This window comes from Mauremys reevesii, linkage group 13, assembly GCF_016161935.1.
Source record: "Mauremys reevesii isolate NIE-2019 linkage group 13, ASM1616193v1, whole genome shotgun sequence".
Taxonomy (NCBI): Eukaryota; Metazoa; Chordata; order Testudines; family Geoemydidae; genus Mauremys; species Mauremys reevesii.
In genome coordinates this window covers 30,176,464-30,202,417 of record NC_052635.1, presented here as the reverse complement: position 1 = coordinate 30,202,417, position 25,954 = coordinate 30,176,464, and the positions used below count along the sequence as shown (strand labels likewise).

Here is a 25,954-nt window from a genome sequence, read left to right as displayed (position 1 = left end):
TGAGGCATAAACAAGTTTATTTGTAACTGTGCCAGAGGCTCCGTTTGAGCCCCAGTATACAGCCTGCAGGGATCTGGAGAGTCCAGGACACAGGGATCTGGGTCAGCGCTGTCCTCGGGACGCCCTCGGCCTATCCATGGAGCAGGGAGTTATGCTGGAAAAATAAAAAGTGATCAGAGGCACCATGAGAAAATCTTGCGCTGTACAAACTGAGCTGCCCTTGCCAGGCTTTGCAGAAAAGCCGGAGGGCCCAACTACAGGCCTGGCTTGGAGTACACGGCTCTCCTAGGCTCTGTGCTATACAGAACTGTGTCTTGTACAGGGATGAGCACGTTTTCAGTGCATCCCATTAGGTGCAGCCATACCCTGCCAGCCTCTGTAATGTACATGGCAGGTGACAGTCTAGGCGCTGGGCCCAGGAGGTCTGGCTGGCTCTACCTGTTTGTGTACGTGCTGGAGAGCTGAGCTTATAACGAATGAGCCCTGCCCACAAGCCAAGTCTGCTGCATGTGTCCTCAGGATCCCACTATTACAGAATTCACAGTGGGAGAGGATCTCCTCCAGCCCCCTCTCTCATGCTTGTCTCCTCTTCCTTGTGTCTGGCACTACCAGCTCTGCTGCCTCCTCCCAGCTGGCCCCTATATGGAATCAGTGCACAAAGGGGCCATTGGCGTCTAAGAGGACTGAGAGGCCATTGGATTTGAAATCTAATCAGGTTCAGGTTTAGCATCAGCTTGTCCCCAGCGTCCCAGCATGACGAGTGCTGAGGAAGCCGGGAAGCCAAGGACCCAAGTCCCTCACAGCTAAAGCAGCACGTTCTGACCCTGGGCATGAGCTCTGGTCAGTGCAGTGCTGTGTCTGCAGCCCAGAGCTGTAATTCCCTTCCTAAGGGCAGGCACTCCCCTGGCCCACCTGGAGCAGGGTGTGATCTCACCGCAGAGCTGTATACACATGACTGATGTGTTAGGAGAAATGGGGACCCTTCTGAGGCCAAACACAATCTTTCCCACAGCCGGTGTCACAGCACTTCTTGTTTTCTGGACACTTGCTGTCCTTTTCACAGGAGAGCGCATCGCGCGCCGCGGTCTCGCGCGAGAGCCCTGAGCCCGCGCCCGCCCGTGCGTGTCGGGGGGGGGGGGGGGGGGAGCGGGGCCTGAGCCCGCCCGCTCCAGGCGGCGTGGGGAGGCGGGGCAGCTGCCTCTGGTTAGGAGGATTAATCATGGGACAAACTTCAGTGATGGCTGGACAAGTCCCAGGAGTCTCTGAAACAGCAGAAATTAATGGGATATAAAAGTGTACATGGTTCACTGAACATCAATGTGTGGTGCCCCCTACCTGGCCTTATGTATCTCTCCATCACACACACACTGTCATAGAATCATAGAATATCAGGGTTGGAAGGGACCTCAGGAGGTCGTCTAGTCCAACCCCCTGCCGGCTGAGTGCACGGGAGAGGCCACCGTATTTGCCATAGTAGAGTACTGTGCTCAGTAATGCTCCTTGTTACTTGGTAAGTCTCTGATAAAACTGCCTGGCCTTTGTTCTGGCCCCACTGAAGGCTGTCTGTGCCAGGTCTGTGGGTGTATGGGGGCCACGAACCCAGTGCTCTCCCCACTGGGCAATTTCTCCTCTGGTACAGGGCCAGTGGAATGGCTTTTATGCAGCCCTCTTCGCAGCTGCTGGCCTAGGTTGGCTGGAGAAGGGACAGGTGAATTGAATGGTATTCTTGGCTATCCTGTGCTGCTGACAGGTAGTTCCTTATGGGCCACTCTTGCATATGCTGGGTCAACTCCTCTGCCTTTAAAATCCAGGAGGGACTAAGCTGGCAGAGACCCACCCCATCTTCCTCATCTGATGAGCTAAGATGAGCTCAGATGAAGCCCAGAATAGGGCATCTGAGTGCTGAGCGGTCCTGTGAGTGGAGACCTGCCACCTGGAGATGAGGGGACTGGAGAACAATGAGCCCAAGGAGGACTGGATTCAGCCCCCGCACACACATTTAACCACAGCATCGAGGTACCAGGGGGCGTTATTTAGCTCTACATCACCCATGACTCATAACCCCACCCAACCCACTTAGCTCCCCTCACTCAGTGTCTGGTTCTCACCAAGGCCTCTGGATGGGGTAACCAGCTGTCACCTGGTGGAATTCCTACTCAGAGCTCCACAGGGATTTTTCTGTCCATTGAAATCCCCAAAGGCGCCTGCCCAAGATCACTCCATATCCTGCAGACAAGCCTGGCTCATCAGGATGGGGGAGAGACTTCCCCTGCACGAGACCCTAAATGTCGACATGGGCATTCTCACGTACCTTCTGCTGCTTCCACACACTGCATGGCACAATGGCAATAACAGCACTTCTTCTGCTCTTTGCAGTCATAATCCGTGGCACACTGATCAGTTTGAGCCTGATAACACTTTGTGTAATCTGGTGGGCAGGTCCCAGCTTTCACTGTATCAGAAAACAGCCAGAGTATGAACACCCTACTATTGGCTGCGGGGACTGTTGATTGAAATCCACCCTGCAGTGTCACCTAGCACAGAGGTTCTCAACCTTTTTCTTTCTGAGCCTTCCCCCTCCCCCACACCCATGCTATATAAACTCCACGGCCCACCTGTGCCGCAACAACTGGTTTTCTGCATATAAAAGCCAGGGCTGGCATTAGGGGGTAGCGAGCACGGCAACTGCCTGGGGCCCCAACCACAGGGGCCCCCCATGAAGCTACATTGCTCAGGCTTCAGCTTCAGCCCTGGATGGTGGGGCTCAAGGACCTGGGCTTCAGCCCCATGCGGTGGGGCTTTGACTTTCTGCCCTGGGCCCCAGTGAGTCTAATGCTGGTCCTGCTTGGAGGCCCCCATGAAACCTGCTCAAGCCCCGCTATGGGGGCCCGGACTTCTGGTTGAGAACTACTGACCTAGCAGGCTAGAGGCAATGTCCTCCACTGTCCTATGAGGATCAGAATTCAAGACTTGAACAAAAGTTACTAGTCAGGACACGGGGCTCTGCCACCTAGCTCTGATTGCTGCTGCTTTCAATCTGCAATAGCGACAGGGAAGGCCATTGTGAGTCAGGCCCTTTGTGATGGAGCAGAACAGAGACGGGAATGTGAGCGCTCCTCTGTCCACAGCTGCAATCGCTGCACTAGCTGTCCACGAGGCACTGGACTTAGTCTGAGATCCTGGTCTTGATTGTCAAGGATCTCAATGGACGGGGCTCTCTCAGATACCATCTCTCCTTCCATGACCAAAAGCTAACGCACAAGCTGCAATCAATCCTCAGGGATGATTTTCTTCAATAAAGCTGAGACTAATAAACGTGGGAAGCCAGCTCATGGCAGTAGAGTCCCCTCCCACAAGAGCTCATGCATGGCCACAATCCCTGCGGCCTCAGGACAAAACCAAGGACTCATTTCAGTCTATATGCAAAACGTCTGTTTGGATTTAGGTGTGTTTATTATCAGGGTTGGGGGATTCGTGTTTTGTCGGGAAACATCGATTTGACTGCACACACACAAACCGCCACAAATATTTTCATCAAGAATAATCAAAATTTACAGATGGGCAAAGTCAGAAATATGAGAGCTTGAGCGCTGGTTACAGTTTGATTTAAGGATAATCACTTTGGATATTTTGACCTGTGATGTTAACAATTTGTGGTTTCATGGTTATAAAGCTTTAATTTTTTCAGTCTCAGTGTCTACTCTCACGAAATAATTATTGGCTGAGCCACCCTTACGTTTCTACAGCTGTGAAAATAGAAATAGATACAAATTGAAAATAATACTTAAAAATAAACATCAATATTATACATCAAAATTATACAAAAAGAAAATTGAATTCTGCCATGTCTATTGATTATGTGCTCAGATATGAAGGTGAGGAGCGCAATATAATGATCACAATGTGTATCTGTCTTAAGCTTTTATAGAGTGCCTCTCACCAGGGTTGGAGGATTCATATTTTATTGGTAAATGTCAGTAAACTCTGATTTTACTGTACACACACAAACCAACAAAAAATATTTCCATCAATAGTTGCAATTTATAGATGGGCAAAGTCAGAAAAATGAGAGCTTGAGAGCAGATTAGAGTTTGATTTAAGGATATTTACCTTGGATAGTTTACATGTGGGTGTTGACAATTTGTGTGTTAATGATTACGAAGCTTTAATTTTTTGAATGTCGTCTATCACTAAGTAATTATTGGTTGACACACCCACCCCAATAATTTTCCACAACTGTGAAAATGTAAATAGATAAAAAAAATTAAAACCTTAAAAATAAACAAATATTATCTGTCAATATTACACATAAGAAAATTGAATTCTGCCACCCCTAGTTACTGTTTGCTCCGATACGATGGTGAGTATAACTATCAGGGTATAGATCTATCCCAAGCTTTTCTGTAGTGCCTCTCGCCGTGGTACCTTAGCATTGTTCGATAGAGACACAGAGGAGGCAGACAGATGGGGAACGATTTCTAGGAGAACTTCTTTAGTTAAGAAAATAATTTCTACCCCTTCTCACTGGAAAACCGAGATTGGGAGAGAAATGAGCCCAGGCAGGGATGGGTCAGCAGCCCATGGACACACTGAATTCCAGACCCTTGCTACTCAGGGGAGTTACACATAATCCACCACTGTCAGTTTAGTCTAAATGCCACAGAACAGGGAGTTTTCATTTCTGCCCCCATGGATTGAGCAGGGTTCAGGGGTCAGAGCAGAAACAAGGGGCTGCTCCTTTGCTTGGCCTAAAAAGCAATTATGAAACTAGACCACTGGGTGCAGCCATCAAAGAGTTAAAATCTGCCCTTAAGCCTGATTGGCAGGTCAGGCCTCAATGTTTTGGGCACAAAGGCTGCAAATAAGGCAAAGTATTGCCCAGTAAGTTTCCAAATGGGACATGTTCAGCTGCGGCCCTGGAAGGGTCACAGTACAAGGACCCCTGTGGAGCCCCTGCTCTGCTTTCCAGTAGGATTGGAGCCTGCTGCCCTCTGCCCCGGGCCAGGCCTGGAGACAGCCACTCTCCGTACTAACCTTGCTTCAGCACAGTGGCAGCCGGCAGCTCCGTCCAGAAGGTGAGGAGCCCCACGAGGAGGAGAAGGACGCCCACTGACTTCATGGTGCTGTCGGACTGCTGGGTCTGAATGCCCCGAGCTGAGCCAGCTGGGATTTAAACTCTCCCAGGGGTGGGGACGGGGGCAGGGGGAAGTGCTTGGGGGCCTGCCAGCGTCCTGCCCTTTCTTTGTTCATTCCACAATCAGGTTCACATGTCTGTCCTGACCATTCTTGGGGAAGAAAAAAATAAAAAAAACCCAAAGCCCTGCCATGCTGCAAGGGGCGTCTTTCCATTGCTCCCCAGCAGCCTGGAAGAATGGCCGACGCCCTTTGGCCCTTTCTGCGCCAGCCTGACATTAGCATAATCCTGAAGCGTTTCAAGCAGCAGTTTTCCCTAGGCGCAGGGCCCCTGTTTGGTGTCGCACAGAACCATCAGCCTGGTATTTCCTTGCTGAGTTACTAAAGTTGAGCACTTACTGGCCGGCAGAGAGCCAGGCACTGTTGGGCCCAATTCATCGTTGCCCAGTGGCCCCATTGTGCAAAGCTCCCCACAGGGAACTCCCTCAGCACAAGAGGCAACGCCATCAGTGGCAGAGCCAGCCCTGCAGCAACCCCGGATGCTGGGGAAATCCTGGGGACAGCTGGGGATGGAACAGACCTGGGAGCAACAGGATCATAGAATCATAGAATCTCAGGGTTGGAAGGGACCTCAGGAGGTCATCTAGTCCAACCCCCTGCTCAAAGCAGGACCAAACCCCACTGGAACTTTCTTCCCTTGTCAGTTTCTCACTGCCTGAGGTTGCTGCCAGGCAGCGCAGGCCCATCAGGTTAGCCAGGCAGGGCTGTATGGGAGACTCTCTGTACCTATGTGATGGGCTGCGATTAGTGTTTGAGGCCTTTGGAATAGGGCCGTGTGCCCAAAAAGCGCTCGGCGGATTTTCTGCTGCTGTTGGTTTGGGGCAGTTTGTTACTGATTTGTGTTTGCACCCAGAGGCCTGTGCAATGGTCCTTGGCTTAAAATGCCCCTAAACAATACATTGGAATGAAATGGTTCAAAGAGGGAGGTATGTGAGTAATTAGCTGAACCAGATTCTACAGCTTGAAGCCTGGGAGCTGCCAGCTATGACGCCTGTAGTTCTGGCAAGCTCAGGGAGCTGTGTTATTTCTCATGGTGTTTAATTTGTGTTGCTGCTTTTCTGTGAATAGCTGGGCGCTGTCGGGTTGAGTTCTCCCCTCCGCTGAATTGTTTGAAGCAGGTGAAAGGTGGTGGGAATGTCATGGTAATTTAGAAACATGTCAGGAGAGAACCACAGAGTGGAGTTAAAGAACTGGTGGGAGCAGCATTTGTGTGGAGTGATGGAATGGCTGAGCAGGGCCGTTTAAGGCTTTTGGTGAGGCTACCCAAGTGTTAGAGCAGCAGAGCAGGGTCTTCCCACATTGAGAAGGAAGTGGGCCCTGGGAAAATCATTTGGAAGTAGGAATCTCGCTGGCTATCCACAGGGTTTGCATGAGCCTTTACTGCTTGAGCTAAAGGATTATCTCCTTTACCTACAAGTTGTAGTCTGCTCATTAACTTCTAAGGGAGACCAGCCACTAGCAGATGCTCCTCTCTAATGCAAGTAATGTTTAGATTGGACACTTTTGATGAGAAATGGTTGCCCCTGCTTTTGGACAGTCCTTTTCTCAGGAGCACTTGGCAGTTCACTCATTGTGGCAGGGGGCTTTGGGCAGTGTCACACCCACCCCGTCACACAGCCTTGCCATCCTGGTCATGGCTGCCACATGTTGGGACCCAGGGATTGACAAGCCCAACGTGGGGCCTTTTTTTCTCCTGCATCCTGGAAGATGTTGTGACCTGCTCTGGAGCGGAGCAGGAGCTAAATGATATCATCCTCCCCATAGCTGTGTCCTGATCATCTCTTGAGTTGTGATGTGATCCTATGGTTCAGACGGTCCCTCTGTTTGGGACAGTTTCCACCCCCTTCTAGACTCTTCTCTGTCTTTCTTTTTGGCGTCTGTCTAGTAAGAGTTGGGCTTAGCTGCCAGGTTTAATTGACTGAGCTGCAAATATCGGAGACATAAGCTGCATGTTCCTCTCCTTTGCTTTGCCTGGCTCTCAACCCCTTTGTGTGCTCTTGTCTTAAGAGGAAATTGCAGAACAGTACCCGAGAGCTGAGAGCCACACTGGTAACTCACCCTCCCGCTCTCCCAACAAGAGCATCTGGTGCCATTTAAAAGACTTTCTAGCAACGATTTTTTCCTTTAAAAGACTATGCAACAGAAGATTTGTGACAAGCACAATCCAATCCCTGGCACCAGAACCCCCCAAAGCCCAAATGCTGTTAATGTTTTGGCAAGAAGAAACAAGGTGCCTAATAAATTCTCCCATCCAGGAACCCCTGCCAGATCCACCCCACCGAGAAAACACCAGCAATTGTGCAAACCGTCAAACGAGGAGAACCCCCATTGAGCCCAGGCTCACACGTTGCTATTGAAGCAATTGAGGAAGCTGCAAGGTTGGCCAAGAAGAGAGGAAGAACAAGCGCTTCTGCAGGAACAAGTTAGTTTATAACTGAGCAAGACTGTAGTTAAACCTCATTGTATGGTGTCAGGCACAGAATGAGCAGAGATCTCCTGGCCCCAGCTAAAGATTCTGCTCTCCCCAATCCACACCTTCCCAGGCAATGAGAGCAGGAGGGAAAAGTCCCATTTCCACATCCCAGTGGGGCTCTGGGTGATGTTGCTCAGGGGAACCAGAGTCCCAGGCCATCCCATGGCCTCGCTGTGCTGCCTGGGCAGGGTCTGAGTCTGCAGGGCAACGCCTCTGAGAGACAACGTGTGAGACTGGTGGAAATAAAGGGACATAGACACAGTCCCGTGTGGCATTCTGATAAGTAATCTGGGGAAATGTGGGCTCAGCAGAACTACCATTAAATGGCTACGGAATGGGTAAAATAACTACAAACAAGGAGTAACTATTAATGGAATGATGTCCGATTGGAGGGAGGTCTCAAGTGGGATTCCCCAGAGTTCTGTTCTGGGTCTGTTGTTACTTAACATCTTTATTAATGACCTGGATGTAAGAATAGAGACATGCTGATCAAATTTGCAGATGACACAAAGCTAGAAGGGGTTGCAAACACTTTGGAGGATAGAGCTAAAGCTCAAAGGGCTCTTTATATATTAGAAAACCGGGCAATGGACAACAAAACGAGATTCAACAAAGACAAATGTAGGGTGCTACACATGGGGAAGAAAAACAAAACGCAAAAGTACAGAATGGGGGACAACTGGTTTGGCAGCAGCACTGCTGAGAAGGATCTGGGAGTTGTGGTGGATCACAACCTCAACAGGAGTCAACAATGTGATGCTGCTACAAAAAAGCAAATGCAATTTTGGGTTGCATTAACAGAGGCATAGCACGCAAGTCCTGGGAGGTGATAGCACTGCTCTACTCGGTGGTGATTAGGCCTCAGCTGGAGCACTGTGTCCAGTTTTGGTCACCAATGTATAGGAAGTAGGGCTGTCAATTAACCGCAGGTAACTTGTGATTAACTAAAAAAAATTAATCGCAATTAATCACAGTTTTAATCCCATTGTTAAACAATAGAATACCAACTGAAGTGTATTAAACATTTTGTATGTTTTTCTACATTTTCAAATATTTGCTGTCAATTTACAGCACAGAATACAAAGTGTATAGTGCTCACTTTATATTTTTTATTACAAATATTTGCATTGTAAAAATAATAAAAGAAATAATATTTTTCAGTGCACCTCATACAACAGGAGTGGGCAAACTTTTTGGCCTCAGGGCCAAATTGGTGAATAGAAATTGTATGGAGGGCCATGAATGTTCAGATATGGCCCATGGGCGTAGTTTGCCCTGTCACACAAATACTGTAGTGCAATCGCTTTATCATGAAAATGCAACTTACAAATGTAGATTTTTTGTTACATAACTGCACTCAAAAACAAAATGTAAAACTTCAGAGCCTACAAGGCCACTCAGTCCTACTTCTTGTTCAGACAATCACTAAGACAAACAAGTTTGTTTACATTTACGGGAGATACTGCTGCCTGTTTCTTATTTACAATGTCCCCTGAAAATGAGAACAGGTGTTCGTGTGGCATGATGGCATTGCTATGTATTTACGTGCCAGGTATGCTAAACATTCAGATGCCCCTTCATGCTTTGGCCACCATTTCAGAGGCCATGAGTCCATGCTGATGATGCTCATTAAAAAAATAATGCATTAACTGAATTTGTGACTGAACTCCTTGGGGGAGAATTGTATGTCTACTGCTCTGTTTTACCCACATTCTGCCATATATTTCGTGGCATCGCAATCTCGGATGACAACACAGCACATGTTGTTCGTTTTAAGAACACTTTCACTGCAGATTTGACAAAATGCAAAGAAGGTACCAATGTGAGATTTCTAAAAGTAGCTACAGCACTCGATCCAAGGTTTAAGTACCTGAGGTGCCTTCCAAAATCCGAAAGGAATGAGGTGTAGAGCATGTTTTCAGAAGTCTTAAAAGAGCAACAGTCCAATGTGGAAACTACAGAACCCGAACCACAAAAAAAGAAAATGAACCTTGTTGGTGGCATCTGACTCAGATGATGAAAATGAACATGTGTTGGTCTGCACTGCTTTGGGTCATTATCGAGCAGAACCCATCGTCAGCATGGACGCATGTCCTCTGGAATGGTGGTTGAAGCATGAAGGGACATATGAATCTTTAGCGCATCTGGCATGTAAATATCTTGCGATGCCAGCTACAAAAGTGCCATGCGAACACCTGTTCTCACTTTCAAGTGGCATTGTAAACAAGAAGCGAGTAGCATTATCTCCTGCAAATGTAAATAAACTTGTTTGTCTGAGCAACTGGCTGAACAAGAAGTAGGACTGAGTGAATTTCTAGGCTCCAAAGTTTTGAATGCAGTTATTTTTTGTACATAACTCTACATTTGTAAGTTCAACTTTCATGATAAAGAGATTGCACTGTAGTACTTGTATTAGGTGAACTGAAAAACACTATTTCTTTTTTACAGTGCATATATTTGTATTAAAAATAAATATAAAGTGAGCACTTTGGATTCTGTGTTCTAATTGAAATCAATATATTTGAAAATGTAGAAAACAGCCAAAAATATTTAAATAAATGGTATTCTATTATTGTTTAACAGAGCAATTAATCGCAATTAATTTTTTTAGTCGCTTGACAGCCCTAATAGAAAGGATGTAGAAAAACTGGAAAGGATCCAGAGGTGAGTGACAAACTACAGCATAGCAGATTTAGATTAAATCTCAGGAAAAAATTCCTAGCTGATAGACCAGTAGGACAATGGAACAGACTGCTGAGGGAGGCCATGGAAATTCCTTCACTGGAGGTTTTCAAAAGGAGGCTGGATATCACCTGCCTTGGATGGTTTAGACACAACAAATCCTGCTAATAGCCTCCACTGTACACTACGTTTCCCAAACACTCCAGGTCCATGTCAGCCCGGAGCTGATCTCTATGCTTGGAACAATGTGAATGGCCATTTCAGGTTCAGCACCAGCCTGTCCATGGTATCCCAGTGTAACAATGGCTTGGGGAACTGGGAAAGGAACGTGCCATGTGTGACACTGCACCGCGTATTCTTCATAGTAATATTATGATGATGTGATTATGACATAGTTACGATGTGGTTTTTGCAAGATAAGTCATGTGAGGTGTCATTGAAAAGCTTATGATTTGCTGAATATGATTATCCTATTTGTGTGCATGTATCATGAAGTTATGAGTATTGACTATGTATCTGTATTTCAAATGTAGTTACACCTGGGTAATGCCCACTAAACAAGATGTTTTTGTTCTAGATAGTGGATGAGGAATGGCCATTAGGGAAAAATAATAGGCCTTAGGAGAAGCCTATTTCCCACCCGGGGAGCCTTCCTGTGAATGCTCCAAACAGCTTGTTAGTGATGGCTGCTATGACTCTACAAGGACATGTGATGAGACCATATGTCTCTAGACTCCATCTTGGGATGTCAGTGTTTTTCAACAGACAAGTCTGGGAACCAAGCTTTGAAACAAAGGTTTCCCGCCATATGCAAAGCTGTATAAGGCAGGGAGTGACGGCATCCGGTGTTCTTCACTCCCTACACAAGAAGACTCCAGGAAACACCTGAGGAACAAAGACTGAACTGGGGGAAGTGCTGGACCCAGGCAAAAGGGATTTTTAGCCTATGAATGGAACACCTGGGGATTCCAAGCTGTAAGCAAGTGCAGCTTGGCCCTGCTTGTATCATCTCTTAGGGGTGAGAATCTGCTATTCATATCCCATCTATTTAGTATATTAAGTTTAGTCTGCAGTTTTGTTTATTTGCTAGGTAATCTACTTTAATAAGTTTGCTATCTCTTATAATCACTTAAAATCTGTCTTTTATAGATAATAAACTTATTGTTGCTTTATCTAAACCTGTGTGTGGGAATCATAACTCAGGGGCAAAAGGCTGTTGCATATTCCTCTCCAAATTGGGGGTGGGGGGAATTTTATGAGCTTATACTGTACACAGGGCCGGCTCCAGACCCCAGCGCGGCAAGCACGCGCGTGGGGCGGCCCTTTCCCGGGGGGGCGGCAGGCTGGGCCGGCGGACCTGCCGCAGTCATGCCTGCGGGAGGTCCACCGGAGCCCCGGGACAACCGGACCTGCCGCAGGCATGACTGCGGAGGGTGCGCTCGTCCCGCGGCTCGGCTGGACCTCCCGCAGGCATGCCTGCGGCAGCTCAAGCGGAGCCGCCGGACCTGCAAACCGTCCGCAGCCGCGGGAGGTCCAGCCGACCCTCTGCAGTCATGCTCCGGGGCGCCTCCCGCGCATGACTGCTTGGGGCGGCCAAAAAGGTAGAGCCGCCCCTGACTGTACAGTTCCCTGTGCAGCACAAGACAGTATAATTTTGTGTTTATACTCCAGAGGGTGTACGTGCCTAAGGAGCTGAGAATAGCTTTCCCATGCAGGGGCTGGTCGGAGAGCCTGCTTCTAACTGCCGCTGCGTGTGTCCCTACTGGTATTATGCTGGGGAAAGTGCAGGCTGGAAGATTTTGTAGCTTGTCACAGCAGTGCAGTGTAAAAAGGAGTCCAGGCTGGTGGATCAGGGGATCAATGGTACCCCAATTCCAGGTGGCAGCACGGGGAGGAATCCATCAGACCAGATATCCAGATAGAGTGACACTTTGGTTCCCTAGCCATCAGCTGTGGTCAGTGCAGTGATCTCTGCCTGCAGCCTATGGCTGTCATACCCTTTGGTATTTAAAAGTAGGGTTGGTGGAATTCAATTTTTATTTTTATATATTTATATATATAGAGAGAGAGAGAGAGAGACTGATAATATCAATTTTAGTTTTAAGCATTTTTGCTATTTTTAGCAATTTACATTTTCACAGTTGTGGGAAATGATGGGGGACTCAGACAATGAGGAGGTTACGAGATAATTATGTAATGGCAGTAAACTAGATTCCAAATGTTAAGCTTTATAACCATTAAAACACAAATTGTCATCATCACAGATCAAAATATACACAGTAAATACCCTTAAATCAAACGCTAAGAAGTTTTCAAGTACTATTTCTCCTACTTTGCCCATTTGTATATTTTGATTATTATAGATGATTTTTTTCCTCATTGGTTTGTGCGTGTACATTGAAATTGCCATTTACCAACATTTACCAATACAAATATAATCCTTAAAAGCCTAATTACAAGCTAGTAGCGCATGTCCTGGTGTGTGCTGCCACCTAGTGAGACTTAATTAGCTAATGTGTATACAGGAATTTGTGTGCTTGGCTCGCTACATGCTCACCCCATTGAACACAGAGTCCAGCTGAAGGTGTGAATGTTCTAAGCCTATACTGGGGAGCTGGTCAGAAAAATACCAGCAAAACATTTGTTGCTGGAATGTGCCAATGCATTGAAATTGAAATGCTTAGTGGTGACAGTTTGATTTCAGTGCAGTTGCAACAGAACAAAGGAAGTTTTCAAAAGCTGAATGAACTTCCAGGGTTTGTGGCTCAGGGGCAGCCCATCAGGCCGATTGCCCTGGCACTGAGCTCCATTCCTTGTCAGACAGAATTGGGAAATTTTTGCTTTTCTATCCAAATCAGAATGAAAACCAATTTTGAAATATCAAAATCTTCTATGAAATGAACGTACCACTGGTTGTGGGAATGGCCTTGTTAGAGCCTTGAGGAGCCAGTCTGGAATCTGTAGAATAAACACATTAAAGAATGGAAGGAGCTCAGAATGTGGAGGTTTGGAACTGACAGCACATGCACCTTTGTCTGCTGAGGGAAAAGAAATACGCGCACTGCACTGCCAGGGCAAGCAGCATGTGGATTCTAGGAAAGTCCTGTATCACAAACTTGCTGAAGTTCAGCTGACAGCAAGGAGAACACCACGACCTGGGGATTGCTGAGGACAGGCTGATTTAGTGAAGAGAGGTGGCCTCCGTTGCATCATGTTTTCTCCACTCTGCAGCATCTAAAGAGTGACTTACAAGGTTGTGATCTACTGGACATGGTGGTGATTCATGCAGGTGAAATGATCTGGGCTTTTTCCCTAGCGTGCACCTCACACAATGGGTGAGAGCAGATTTGGACGGCATCAGAGATTTGTGTCCAGGGCTGTGATAGTTTTCTCTGATTTGGCTGAGCATCTGAATAATTGCAACTGCGACAATACAAATCCATGAAAAAATGCTGGAAGAACATTAATTGAAAAATTGTTGGGTTCATGGCTGACCAGAAAATGTGTACGGTATGGTGTGGAAACATGACAAGCTCTGACACCCAGGATGGATTGGTTTAAATCAAGGCAATTTAAATAAGTGATTTAAATCATGATTTAAATCACCAAGTGGAAGTTTTGATTTAAATTGTGGATTTTAATCATCTTTTCCACTTGTACGTCAGTTATTTTCTAAGGAAAGTTGCATTTTCCTTGGTTGGTATAACCATTACAACATATTGATTGACATCTAAGACTAGACTTGATGCATCTTTTGCAACCTAAGAGAGTACACAATAATTATATACATTTATTTAAGCAATTATATAGGTTAATATTTTCAGGTGTTTATTAATTCTACCCTTTAGTGTGTTACAAAATGGAGAAGGAAAGGAACAAGCTAACATGGTCTCTCCCTCTTCCTAAAGATTTCCCGCATGCTCTCCTGAGAGGGAACAATCTGTTTATCATCAAGATGACAGGGAGAAATGAGAGAGAAAATCTGTGAGAGCTTTAAGAAACAGACACTGATATGTTGGGAAATGAACCAGATGTGGTTTCGCTTTGATCAAGAGGATCAATGTTCCTCTACACCTACCTGTTGGTGCAATGTGAGGGACCAGTTGCTTGATCAGAAAGGTGGACCGTGGTAGAAGAAATGTTTTAATGGTGAATTACTCCACTGATCTCTCAAGGTCCAATACAACATACTGGCCTGATTCTCTGCTATGTTACCCCAGTGTGATTCCAATGAAGTGAGCAAAACCACAGCAGTGTAAAACTGGAGTAATGCCATGAAGAACCAGGACCACGCTTTTAATTGCTCTACAAAATTCCTGCAGGTATAGAGTGTAACATGCAGTCTTCTTTAGACCCTGCTTTGCCTTGTTTGTATTTTAATTACCGTAGCAAAGTCGTCCTGGTAGCAGCTGGACAACTGGCTCAACCAGCCGAGCTGATGGGTATGCAGTGTAATAGTAACAAAAGTGATTCCATCTCTGAGTCTGAGCACTTACGTGGTTTGTTGATGACGCCTTACTCGGTGCTTCCTTGCTGTATGTCCCTTGACCATCCAAATCAAGCTGAGCGTTTGCTGACGAACAGAGATGACACTGGTATGTGAAAACAAATGGATTTCCTGTGGGGCGTGTTAGTCCTCAGCTTAAGCAAGTCCTATAGTTCAAGGACTGGGAGCTTGGCCCTTGTTCCAGCTACTTAACACTATTGAGGCAGAGCAAAGCAGCCAGCAAGCTGTCCTAAAGAGGCAGCTGAGGCTTCCCCCAGAGGAGAAGAATCCAGAGGGGAATTCAGATGGTGTAGCCAGCCCTTGCCACCCACTCTGCCAGGCTCTGTGTAGGGGGCAGAGAGGGGCAGTTTAAGGGCTGGCTGGAAGAGGGTGGGAGCAGAACACTGCACTCCAGTTGAATGTGTGGATGATAAAATGGCTGAAAAGGGCCTTTGAAGGCATCTAGTGAGGTTCCCTAATTGTTAGAACAGCAGAGCAGACTCTTCTCAAGATGAGAGGATGTGGCCACATCTGGGCTACTGGAAAATTGTTTTGACTGGACAATTTTCATGGGAGAAAGTGGCCATGCTTTCTGGTCATTTCTTTTGGAGAAGCACTTGGCAATTTATTCAGTGGGCAGTATCATCCTGTCCACATCAACAGGGGTGGCTCCAGGCACCAGCACACTAAGCGCATGCCTGGAGTAGCAAACCGGGAGTGGGGGGAGCGGTGTGCCGGTCGTCGTGAGGGTGGCAGTCAGGCAGCCTTCGGCGGTGTTTCTGCGGGAGGTCCACTGGTCTCGTGTCTTTGGCGGCAGGTACGCCAAAGGCACGGGACTGGCAGATCAACCGCAGAACCGCCGCCGAAGCCGCGTGACCGGCGGACCTCCCACAGAAACATCGCCAAAGGATCCCTGACTGCATGATTGGGGCGGCAAAAAACATAGAGCCACCCCTGCACGTCAACCAGTGTCACCATCAGGCTGAGGCCCAGGGCCTGAACAGCCTCCTTTCTCCTGAGTCTGAAAAGTGCCCTCAGCAGACCAGCTGAGGAGGAGGAGCCAAATGACCTCACCATCTCTCTGCCTGTATCCTGACCAGCTCCTGAGGTGTGAACCAAAGGTGTCGTCTATTCCTACCTCCCTGGCGTGACAGCTGCAACTCCACCTTGTTTTTCCTGACTCCTCTCTGTCTCCCCTTTTAGCCTGCTGCCTAATGCACGCCTGGCTGAGTCACTAGGACAAATCTAGCCTTGCAACACTCTGCTGCGTCCAGTTTAGCCAGCTACCAGCCATACCGAACAGCTGGGTCATAATAAAAGCGTCACCAGCACAGACTGGCCAGCGGAAAACAGTAAGTTTTAGCCACACATTTTCTGAGTGGGGTCCGTGCATGAGAGTAGTTAACTAGCTCATATGCCACATGCTTGTGCCCATGATCTTCCAGCAACTGGCCTGCAGCCATCAGACAGAAGCTGCATTTTCCTCCCCTTTTGCTTCTCTTTTCTCACTCCTGCTCTGTGTGTGTTTGTCTTAAGGTGAAGCAGGATTGGATTTACCAGCTGAACCAAAGAGCTGAGAGCCACCACCTGAAACTGAGCCTCTTGCCTTCTCTGCATTATCCATCGCCTTCCCTACTGGCAAATCAGACCTTCCCCCCCCAAGGCCAAATAGCCTGTACTGTGCATTGCTGCAGATGTTGACAGCGGATACTACAATTTCCTGCCTGTGCCAGTGTGATCCAGTTTGTAGGTGCCTCTGATTCTTCCCCTGTGGAGCGCCAGGGAGGAAAATTCCCAGGGAGGCCTGGCTGAGGTATGTGAAGCATCGCAGCTCACCTCCCACCTCCACAGCTCCACACCTCAGCGGAAAGGGGAGCTGGTCTGGCAGAGCCTCCCACCCAGCAGGCAAAGCCCATGCTCCCTTTGTGGCTAGCACCATCTGTGAATAATCCCCACATGGCTCAACAAGCCGTCTGTTCCCTCCCTCAAAGCTGCTCTCTCTGGGATAGGCCATTCGTATTTATACCTGCCTACTGTATGCATCTGATGAAGTGGGTTATAGTCCATGAAAGCTTATGCCCAAATAAATGTGTTAGTCTCTAAGGGGCCACAAGGACTCCTCAGCGTTTTCTAACTGACTCAGGGTAACACGAACACAGTCGCGCACTCGCTCCCTTTCTGTGTTTTTAGACAGGGCACTTTTTATTTCGCTCACAAAGGGGCGGGCGCAGATGGAGGGCCTGTGAGATGAAGTCAGGGTTGTTCCCACCTAATCCAGACCTTTCAGGGGAGCAGTTGTTGTGTACTGGTTGAAAACACCTATGGCTGGTAGCAGATGTTGGTTTTGCTCCTGACTGTGTGTGAGACTTCAGGGTTATTTATGTCACATGAGCCTTGAGGCCGTGCCACACATTTCATTAAATCCGAGGGAGGCCAGTTGGGGTCTTTCTTGGACCCAGCAGGGGCTGACTTGTGCGGGTAGCGAATGTGTCTGTGCAACGTGCCTCTTTGTGATGGGCTGAAGGATCAATTTCAGGAGGATTTTCAACCCTTTGCTATTGTGGGCGGGTTCAAGGAGGATTCTGCTGAGCAAAGGAAATCTGAAGAAAAACCAATATGTGACTGTGGGTTGTGCAGGGCTCCAGCTCCCCTGAGCTTTGCTGAGCTCTGCAGTTCTCCCCACGGAGATGTGCGAGGCTCCTGGGCACAACAGGAGTTGGCCTTTTACAGACTATACACAGTTCAGTATTTAATTTGTAGAAGCCAGGAATGTTCTAAAAATGTGGGGAAAGTCAGCACGTAGAGCTCCCTTCCAGAGGGCACTCGCCTTTCATAGCAAGTTGTTTAACTCTTCTGTGTACTCCAGGAAAAAAACCAGCTTCTTCTGTGACGTTCCCTGGGAGAGAGAGATCACAGGATGTCTCACAGAGCTGCTTTCTAGCTGCTGGCTGAGAGACTTTCGGGTGTGTGTGTGTCTGTCCGTTTGTGTGTGATTTTGCATTCATTTTTAGAGACACATTACAAGTGATACAGCTCTCAGTTTAATGTTCTTTGTGTTTGGTGGATCCCTGATTTTGAATGGGGCCTTATTTATCTCTGGCACTAGAAAACGTTTTCAGCAGGACCATTTAGATTCAGGACAAAGCTTCTACCTCACACCCCTTGCGAGATCTGCCTAAAGATACTGTCAGGACATTTTTCTTTGCCAGTATCAAGATCATTTGGCCCCGTTTCTACAATATCTGCTTCCGGAGCTTAAATAATCAACTACGTTCACTTCCTGATGTACCCCCTGGCTTCCCACCCCTGGCTCCTGACATTCCTTAACTCACTATTAATAGACTGTTCAGTAGAGAACTGAAGGAGAGACAATGAGACTGAGGAATCCCCAATGGCAAAGCTGAGGCATAAACAAGTTTATTTGTAACTGTGCCAGAGGCTCCGTTTGAGCCCCAGTATACAGCCTGCAGGGATCTGGAGAGTCCAGGACACAGGGATCTGGGTCAGCGCTGTCCTCGGGACGCCCTTGGCCTATCCATGGAGCAGGGAGTTATGCTGGAAAAATAAAAAGTGATCAGAGGCACCATGAGAAAATCTTGCGCTGTACAAACTGAGCTGCCCTTGCCAGGCTTTGCAGAAAAGCCGGAGGGTCCAGCTACAGGCCTGGCTCAGGGTACATGGCTCTCCAAGGCTCTGTGCTGTACAGAACTGTGTCTTCTACAGGGATGAGCACGTTCTCAGTGCATCCCATTAGGGGCAGCCATACCCTGCCAGACTCTGTAACATACATGGCAGGTGACAGCCTAGGCGCTGGGCCCAGGAGGTCTGGCTGGCTCTACCTGATTATGTACGTGCTGGAGAGCTGAGCTTATGATGAATGAGCCCTGCCCACAAGCCAAGTCTGCTGCATGCGTCCTCAGGATCCCACTATTACCAAATTCACAGTGGGAGAGGATCTCCCCCATTCCCCTCCTGGCAGGGCCCTCCCACCCCCTCTCTCATGCTTGTCTCCTCTTCTTTGTGTCTGGCACTACCAGCTCTGCTGCCTCCTCCCAGCTGGCCCCTATCTGGCGTTAGGGTAAAAAGGGTGCGTCCAAGAAGACCGAGAGGCCATTGGATTTGAAATCTAATCAGGTTCAGATTTAGCCTCAGCTTGTCCCCAGCGTCCCAGCATGACGAGTGCTGGGGAAGCCAAGGACCCAAGTCCCTCACAGCTAAAGCAGCACGTTCTGACCCTGGGCATGAGCTCTGCTCAGTGCAGTGCTGTGTCTGCAGCCCAGAGCATGGGAAGGCACTCCCCTCTGATCAGTAATGCTCCTCATTACTCGGTCTGACTCTGATAAAACAACCTGGCCTTTGTTCTGGCCTCACTGAAGGCCGTCTGTGCCAGGTCTGTGGGTGTATGGGGGCCATGAACCCAGTGCTCTCCCCACTGGGCAATTTCTCCTCTGGTACAGGGCCAGTGGAATGGCTTTATGCAGCCTTCTTCGCAGCTGCTGGCCTAAGAGTGGCTGGAGAATGGACAGGTGAATTGAATGCTATTCCTGCCTACCCTGTGCTGCTGACAGATGGCTCGTTACGGGCACATCTTGAATATGCTGGGCCCACTCCTCTGCCTTTAGAATTCGGGAGAGACTAAGGTGGCAGAAACCCACCCCCAAGCCATCCTCCTCATCTGATGAGCTGTGCTTAGCTCAGATGAAGCCCAGAATAGGGGCCCCGAGTTCTGAGCAGCTCAGTGACAGGAGACCTGTCACCTGGAGATGAGGGGAATGGAGAAAGTTGAGGCCAGGCAGGACTGGAGTCAGCCCTCTGCGCACACATTTAACCCCAGCCTCCAAGGTGTTATTTAATTCTACACCACTCATGAACTCCCACTGCAGTGACAGAGACGCAGCTGCATCCTTAGGAGGTTGAAACTGTCTTCTCAGGGGTTGGGTGTGTCCAGCTGTACCCTTTGCTGCTCCAGGAGGAGCTTCCAACTGCTGCTTATAACCCCACACAACCCAGATAGGTCTTCTCACTCAGTGTCTGGGTCTCAGCAATGTCTCTAGATGGGGTGACCAGCTGAATTCTTACTAAGGGCTCCACAGGGATTTCTCTGTTCACTGAACTCCCTAAAGGCGCCCTCTCAAGATGGCTATGAATCCTGGAGACAGCTCCTGGTGCATGCGGGGGAGGAGGGGGAGAGGGAGAGAGAGAGAGAGAGAGATTCCCCCTGCATGAGACCATACACTCTGCATTAGCTGTATCTCGTACTTTTTACTGGGTCCACACATCGCATGGCACAAAAGGAATGACAGCACTTCTGTTTTCCTCTGCACTCAGAATCCATGGCACACTCATCAGGTTCTGCCCGTATGCACCTTATGTTATCTGGTGGGCAGGTCCCAGGTTTCTCTGTAACAGAAAAATGCCACAGTATGAACAGCCTGGTATTGTGTGAGGGGATTGTTGATTGTAATCCTCCCAGCAGGCTAGTGGCAACGTCATTCACTGTCCTATTAGGATGTTTACATGTGATGTTGACAATTTGTATTTTAATGGTTATAAAGCTTTATTTTTTTTGAATGTCTACTATCACTAAATATTATTGGCTGACCCATCCTTAATTTTCTGCAGCTGTGAAAATGTAAATAGATAAACATCGAAAATAATGCTTTAAAATAAACATCTATATTAGTTGTCAAAACTATACAGAAATTGAATTCAGCCAAGTCTATTTATTAGTACTCAGATACGATGATCAGGAGAACAGTGTGACTATCATGGAACATATCTATCTTAGGCTTTTATAGAATGCCTCTCGCCATGGTATCTTAGCATTGCTAGATAGAGAGACAGATGTGGGGACAGATTTCTGGAAGAACTTGTTTAGTAAAGAAAATAATTTCTCCTCCTACTCCCAGGAAAACAGAGATTGGGAGAGAAATGAGCCCAGGTAGGGATGGGGCAGCTCATGGATACACTGAATTCCACACCCTTGTTGAGCCCCTGCTCTCTGCCCTTCATTGGGATTGGAGCCTGCTGCCCCCAAGGCAAGGCCTAGAGACAGCCACCCTCTGTACTAACCTTCCTTCTGCCCAGAGGCAGCCGGCAGCTCCGTCCAGAGGGTGAGGAGCCCTACGAGGAGGAGGACGCCCACTAACTGCATGGTGCTGTCGGAGAGCTGGGTCTGAATGCCCCAAGCTGAGCCAGCTGGGATTTAAATGCTCCCAGGGGTGGGGCTGGGCAGGGGGTGAAGGTGCTTGGGGGTCTGCCAGCATCCTGCTCTTTCCTTGTTCATTCCACACTCAGATTCACATGTCTGTCCTGACCAGTCTTGGGCAAGAAAAATAAACCCCCCAAACCCTGCCATGCTGCAAGGGGCGTTTTCACATTACTCAACAGCAGCGTGGGAGATCGGTCTCCACGGTTTGGTCCTTTCTGCACCAGCCTGATATTAGCATGATCCTGAAGCATTTCAAATATCAGTTTTGCAGGGGTGCTCGGCCTCTTTCTAGTGGTGCAGAAACCCATCGGGATCATACTTTCTTGCTGTTTTAACACAGCTGAACAGTGAACGTTGAATGGTCAGCAGAGAGCCAAGCCCTGTTGGACCCGAGTGCTGAGCAGTCCTGGGACTGGAGACCTGCCGCCTTGAGATAAGGGGACTGGAGAAAGATGGGTCCAGGCAGGACTGGAGTCAGCCCCCTGCACACATTTAACACCAGCCTCCAGGTACCAGGGGGAGTTATATAAATCAACACCACCCATAAACTCCCATTCCAGTGACAGACACACAGCTGCATCCTTAGGAGGTTGAAACTATTATCTCGGGTTGGTTTTGTCTAGCTGTACCCTCTGCTGCTCCGGGAGAAGCTTCAAATTGCTGCTTACAACCCCACCCAACCCAGACAGCTCCTCTCATTCAGTGTTTGGTTCTCACCAAGGCCTCTGGATGGGGTGACCAGCTGAATTCTTACTAAGGGCTCCACAGGGATTTCTCTGTTCACTGAACTCCCTAAAGGCGCCCACCCAAGATGGCTATGAATCCTGGAGACAACTCCTGGTGCATGCGGGGCAGAGGGAGAGAGAGAGAGAGAGAGAGAGACATTCCCCCTGCATGAGACCATACACTCTGCATTAGCTGTATCTCGTACTTTTTACTGGGTCCACACATCGCATGGCACAAAAGAAATGACAGCACTTCTGTTTTCCTCTGCACTCAGAATCCTTGGCACACTCATCAGGTTCTGCCCGTATGCACCTTATGTCATCTGGTGGGCAGGTCCCAGGTTTCTCTGTAACAGAAAAATGCCACAGTATGAACAGCCTGGTATTGTGTGAGGGGATTGTTGATTGAAATCCACCCAGCAGGCTAGTGGCAATGTCATTCACTGTCCTATTAGGATGTTTACATGTGATGTTGACAATTTGTATTTTAATGGTTATAAAGCTTTATTTTTTTTGAATGTCTACTATCACTAAATATTATTGGCTGACCCATCCTTAATTTTCTGAAGCTGTGAAAATGTAAATAGATAAACATTGAAAATAATGCTTTAAAATAAACATCAATATTAGCCGTCAAAACTATACAGAAATTGAATTCAGCCAAGTCTATTTATTAGGTACTCAGATACGATGATCAGGAGAACAGTATCATGGTACATATCTATCTTAGGCTTTTATAGAATGCCTCTCGCCATGGTATCTTAGCATTGCTAGATAGAGAGACAGATGGGGGGGACAGATTTCTGGAAGAACTTGTTTAGTTAAGAAAATAATTTCTCCTCCTACTCCCAGGAAAACAGAGATTGGGAGAGAAATGAGCCCAGGTAGGGATGGGTCAGTCCATGGATACACTGAATTCCACACCCTTGTTGAGCCCCTGCTCTCTGCCCTCCATTGGAATTGGAGCCTGCTGCCCCCAAGGCAAGGCCTAGAGACAGCCACCCTCTGTACTAACCTTTCTTCTGCCCAGAGGCAGCCGGCAGCTCCGTCCAGAGGGTGAGGAGCCCCACGAGGAGGAGGACGCCAACTGACTGCATGGTGCTGTCGGAGAGCTGGGTCTGAATGCCCCAAGCTGAGCCAGCTGGGATTTAAATGCTCCCAGGGGTGGGGCTGGGCAGAATGTGGAGATGCTTGGGGCCCTGCCAGCGTCCTGCCCTTTCCTTGTTCATTTCACAATCAGGTTCTTGTGTCTGTCCCAACCACTCTTGGGCAAGAAAGAAAAAAAAAACCCAAAGCCCTGCCATGCTGCAAGGGGAGTTTTTACATTATTCAACAGCAGCCTGGGACATCCTGTGGTTCAGACAGTCCCTCCGCTGGGCAGTTTCCAACTTTCCACACCTTTCTAGATGCTTTTCTATCTTTATCTTTTTGGCCTCTTGTGACATTCTATACCAGAGGTAGGCGGCGGCACACGAGCTGATTTTCAGTGGCACTCACACTGCCCGGGTCCTGGCCACCGGTCCGGGGGACTCTGCATTAAATCAAATTTAATTTAATTTTAAATGAAGCTTCTTAAACATTTTAAAAATCTTATTTACTTTACATACAACAATAGTTTAGGTATATATTATAGACTTATAGAAAGAGATCTCCTAAAAACATTAAAATGTACTACTGGCATGCAAAACTTTAAATCAGAGTGAGTAAATGAAGACTCGGCACACCACTTCTGAAAGGTTGCCAACCCCTGTTCTATACCTTGGGGGAGCATACCGTAACCCCCATATTCCTCATTTTCAAATAATCGTAATCTCACATATAAAGCATGCCTTGTAAGGTATCAGGGGAAAGATTACGATCTGCTGAAAGTCATTTCTCTTTCCATATGTGTGTATCATTAATGCATATAAAGTTATGAGAATTGTGTAAATTGGAGAATCAGCCAGATATTAGCTCCCCAGAGGCAACAGCAAGGAAAGTAACCAACGCCCAGGCGGGGTGTCAAACAACTAATCAACAGCCATTGTCCAGCAAGGGAGCTACAATGCAATGACTCACCTGAGGAATTGCTCAATCTTGCTGGGATAGACTCAGCAATGCTCCCCAGGCATGCCTGGACTTGTGCTCCCCAAGCACATGGATTGAGGGTATAAAACAGACAGACAGTGGACACATACTGGGCCCTTTTCCTGCCCCCACGTATGCTGCAAACAACCAAGACACTGAGAAGAAGACAAGACTCCAACAGAGGAGATTGGGCCAGGTTTAAGGAACAAATCTGTATATTAAGGAATGCAATATCCAGTGGGGTGAGAAAAACTGCTTAATCTAGATGTTGCCCAGTCTAAGAGGATTGAGAGTTTAGACTGTGTGCTTATATTTTATTTTATTTTGGCAACCACTCTGACCTTTTGCCTCGCACCTATAATCACTTAAAATCTACCTTTTATAGTCAATACATTTGTTCAATTGTTTATCTTTACCAGTGAGTTTGTATGAAGTGTGGGGCAAATCTGCTCAGGTTGGCAAAGGCTGGTGTATGTCCACTTTCCATTGATGAAGTGGTGAACCAATTAATACATTTGCACTCCCCATCTTGAGCAGTGCAAGATGGTATATTCCTCGGGTACCGTGCTGGGAACTGGGGGGATTTGGCTGGTGCCTTTCTCTGTGTGATTCATGAGTGGCTCTGGGAGCATTCATGCAATCTAGCCGGGTGTGGGCTCCACATGCAGTTGTGCTCAGAAATCAGAGCTCCTGGAGGGGTTGCTGCTGGTCACTAGCAAGGCATTGTGAGAGACAGTCCAGGCTGGGGAGAGTTTGGGGGGCACAGTCACAGGCTGCATCCCGGTCCCAGGCTGCACACCAGGGGGATCCCATCACACCTCTGTCTAGTAAGTGTTGGGCTTAGCTTCCTGGTTTAATCGGACAAAAACCTGTTATATTCACAGTCATGCTGAAGACCAACCCTAGAACTGTCTGTGTTGATGGCTGGGTATGTCCTGTCTTTCACTGCCACTCAGTGTTCAAAAGCCCTGCAGAGACCGTGCACTAAACTCCAGCACATGGTACTACCTAGTGCACACTGTAGTTTGCAGACAGGGGCTCTGAAGGTCACTCGCTGGATTCAGCAGGGCCTGCTGGTAAGCGGAGGATCCAGGGACTGAACTCCCAAGAGCAGAAGATGAGTGATTAGGGGAGAAACGAGCTCAGGCAGCACGGGGCTGAGGCCCCGGGGCACCTTTGGTCCCAACTTTGTGTTACCCAGGGAGCTGTTTATTTACACACAGCCCACCAACACCCATTCCCCCAGGGGCAGAGTCAGTTATCACGAGGAAGTCTACACCTGAGGAACAGATCGGGGACCCGCTGCTGCTAGAGAAGCTTCTAACTGTGGAGAGAAGCTTCTAACTGTGGACTCCCTCCAGTCCAATCCAGGTGCTGTGAAAGCCTTGGATGACATGATGCGACTTCCTTAGATTCCTGAAATTCTCACTCTGAGCTCCTCAGAGCAGGTCCCATTTTCAGCCCATGACACTGCAGACTTCAGTTTTCTCCCCCTCCTTTTCCTGCTACCGCCTCCATTACTCACCACGTTTCCCATACACTCCAGGTCCGTGTCAGCCCGGAGCTGAGAACAATGTGAATGGGCCATTTCAGGCTCAGCACCAGCCTGTATCCCAGTGTAACAATGGCGAAAGGAACATCCCAGGTATCTGGGTGATCCTTTGATAGAGAGACACTTTAGTCCCCTTGCCATCAGCTCTGGTCAGGACAGTGATTTCCGCCTGCAGCCCAGGCCTGTCATATGCTTTAGTATTTAAAAGGAGGGTGGGTAGAATTCAATTTTTATTTTTTTATATTTAGACTGATAATGTTTATTTTTAAGGCATTTTGCTATTTTTATCAATTTACTTTTTCACAGTTATGGGAAATGATGGGGGGGTTCAGCCAATGAGGGGGTTATGCGATAATTATTTCATGACAATAAATGAAATTCCAAAAGTTAAATCTTTATAACCGTCAGCACAAACTGTCAACATCACAAGCCAAAATATACACAGTAAATGGCCTTAAATCAAACTCTAGTTTTCAAGTACTGTTTTTCTTACTTTGCCCATTTGCAAATTTTGATTATTAAAGATTAATTTTTTCCCCATTGGTTTGTGTGTGTACAACGAAAT

General features: G+C 47.8%; 1 protein-coding gene and 1 long non-coding RNA gene across 3 annotated transcripts; both read right to left on the bottom strand.

Moving 5' to 3' along the window:
• Positions 1-22,946, bottom strand: LOC120380928 (WAP four-disulfide core domain protein 5-like). 2 transcript variants are annotated; one of them, XM_039498845.1, is made up of 4 exons: positions 22,786-22,946; positions 21,977-22,117; positions 20,094-20,234; positions 1-154 (listed from the first exon to the last, which is right to left on the bottom strand). In XM_039498845.1, exons 1-4 carry the CDS (start codon positions 22,865-22,867, stop codon positions 150-152), a joined length of 369 nt encoding a protein of 122 aa, XP_039354779.1. In that variant the 5' UTR covers positions 22,868-22,946; the 3' UTR covers positions 1-149. The 2 variants fall into 2 exon arrangements, with proteins under 2 accessions (XP_039354779.1, XP_039354780.1); XM_039498846.1 differs by lacking the exon at positions 1-154 and adding an exon at positions 18,301-18,389.
• Positions 1,202-3,048, bottom strand: LOC120380929. The gene is made up of 3 exons (XR_005587880.1): positions 2,916-3,048; positions 2,312-2,452; positions 1,202-1,262 (listed from the first exon to the last, which is right to left on the bottom strand). It is a non-coding gene; the product is annotated as an uncharacterized LOC120380929 (long non-coding RNA).
• Positions 22,947-25,954: the final 3,008 nt, after the last annotated feature.

Coding starts and splice junctions, on each gene's coding strand:
- LOC120380928 (XM_039498845.1), bottom strand. CDS start 22,867: ATGCAGTCAGTTGGCGTCCTCCTCCTCGTGGGGCTCCTCACCCTCTGG. Junction 22,118..22,785: donor TGCCTCTGGGCAGAAGAAAG/GTTAGTACAGAG, acceptor TTTCTGTTACAG/AGAAACCTGGGACCTGCCCA. Junction 20,235..21,976: donor ATGTGTGGACCCAGTAAAAA/GTACGAGATACA, acceptor TTTCTGTTACAG/AGAAACCTGGGACCTGCCCA.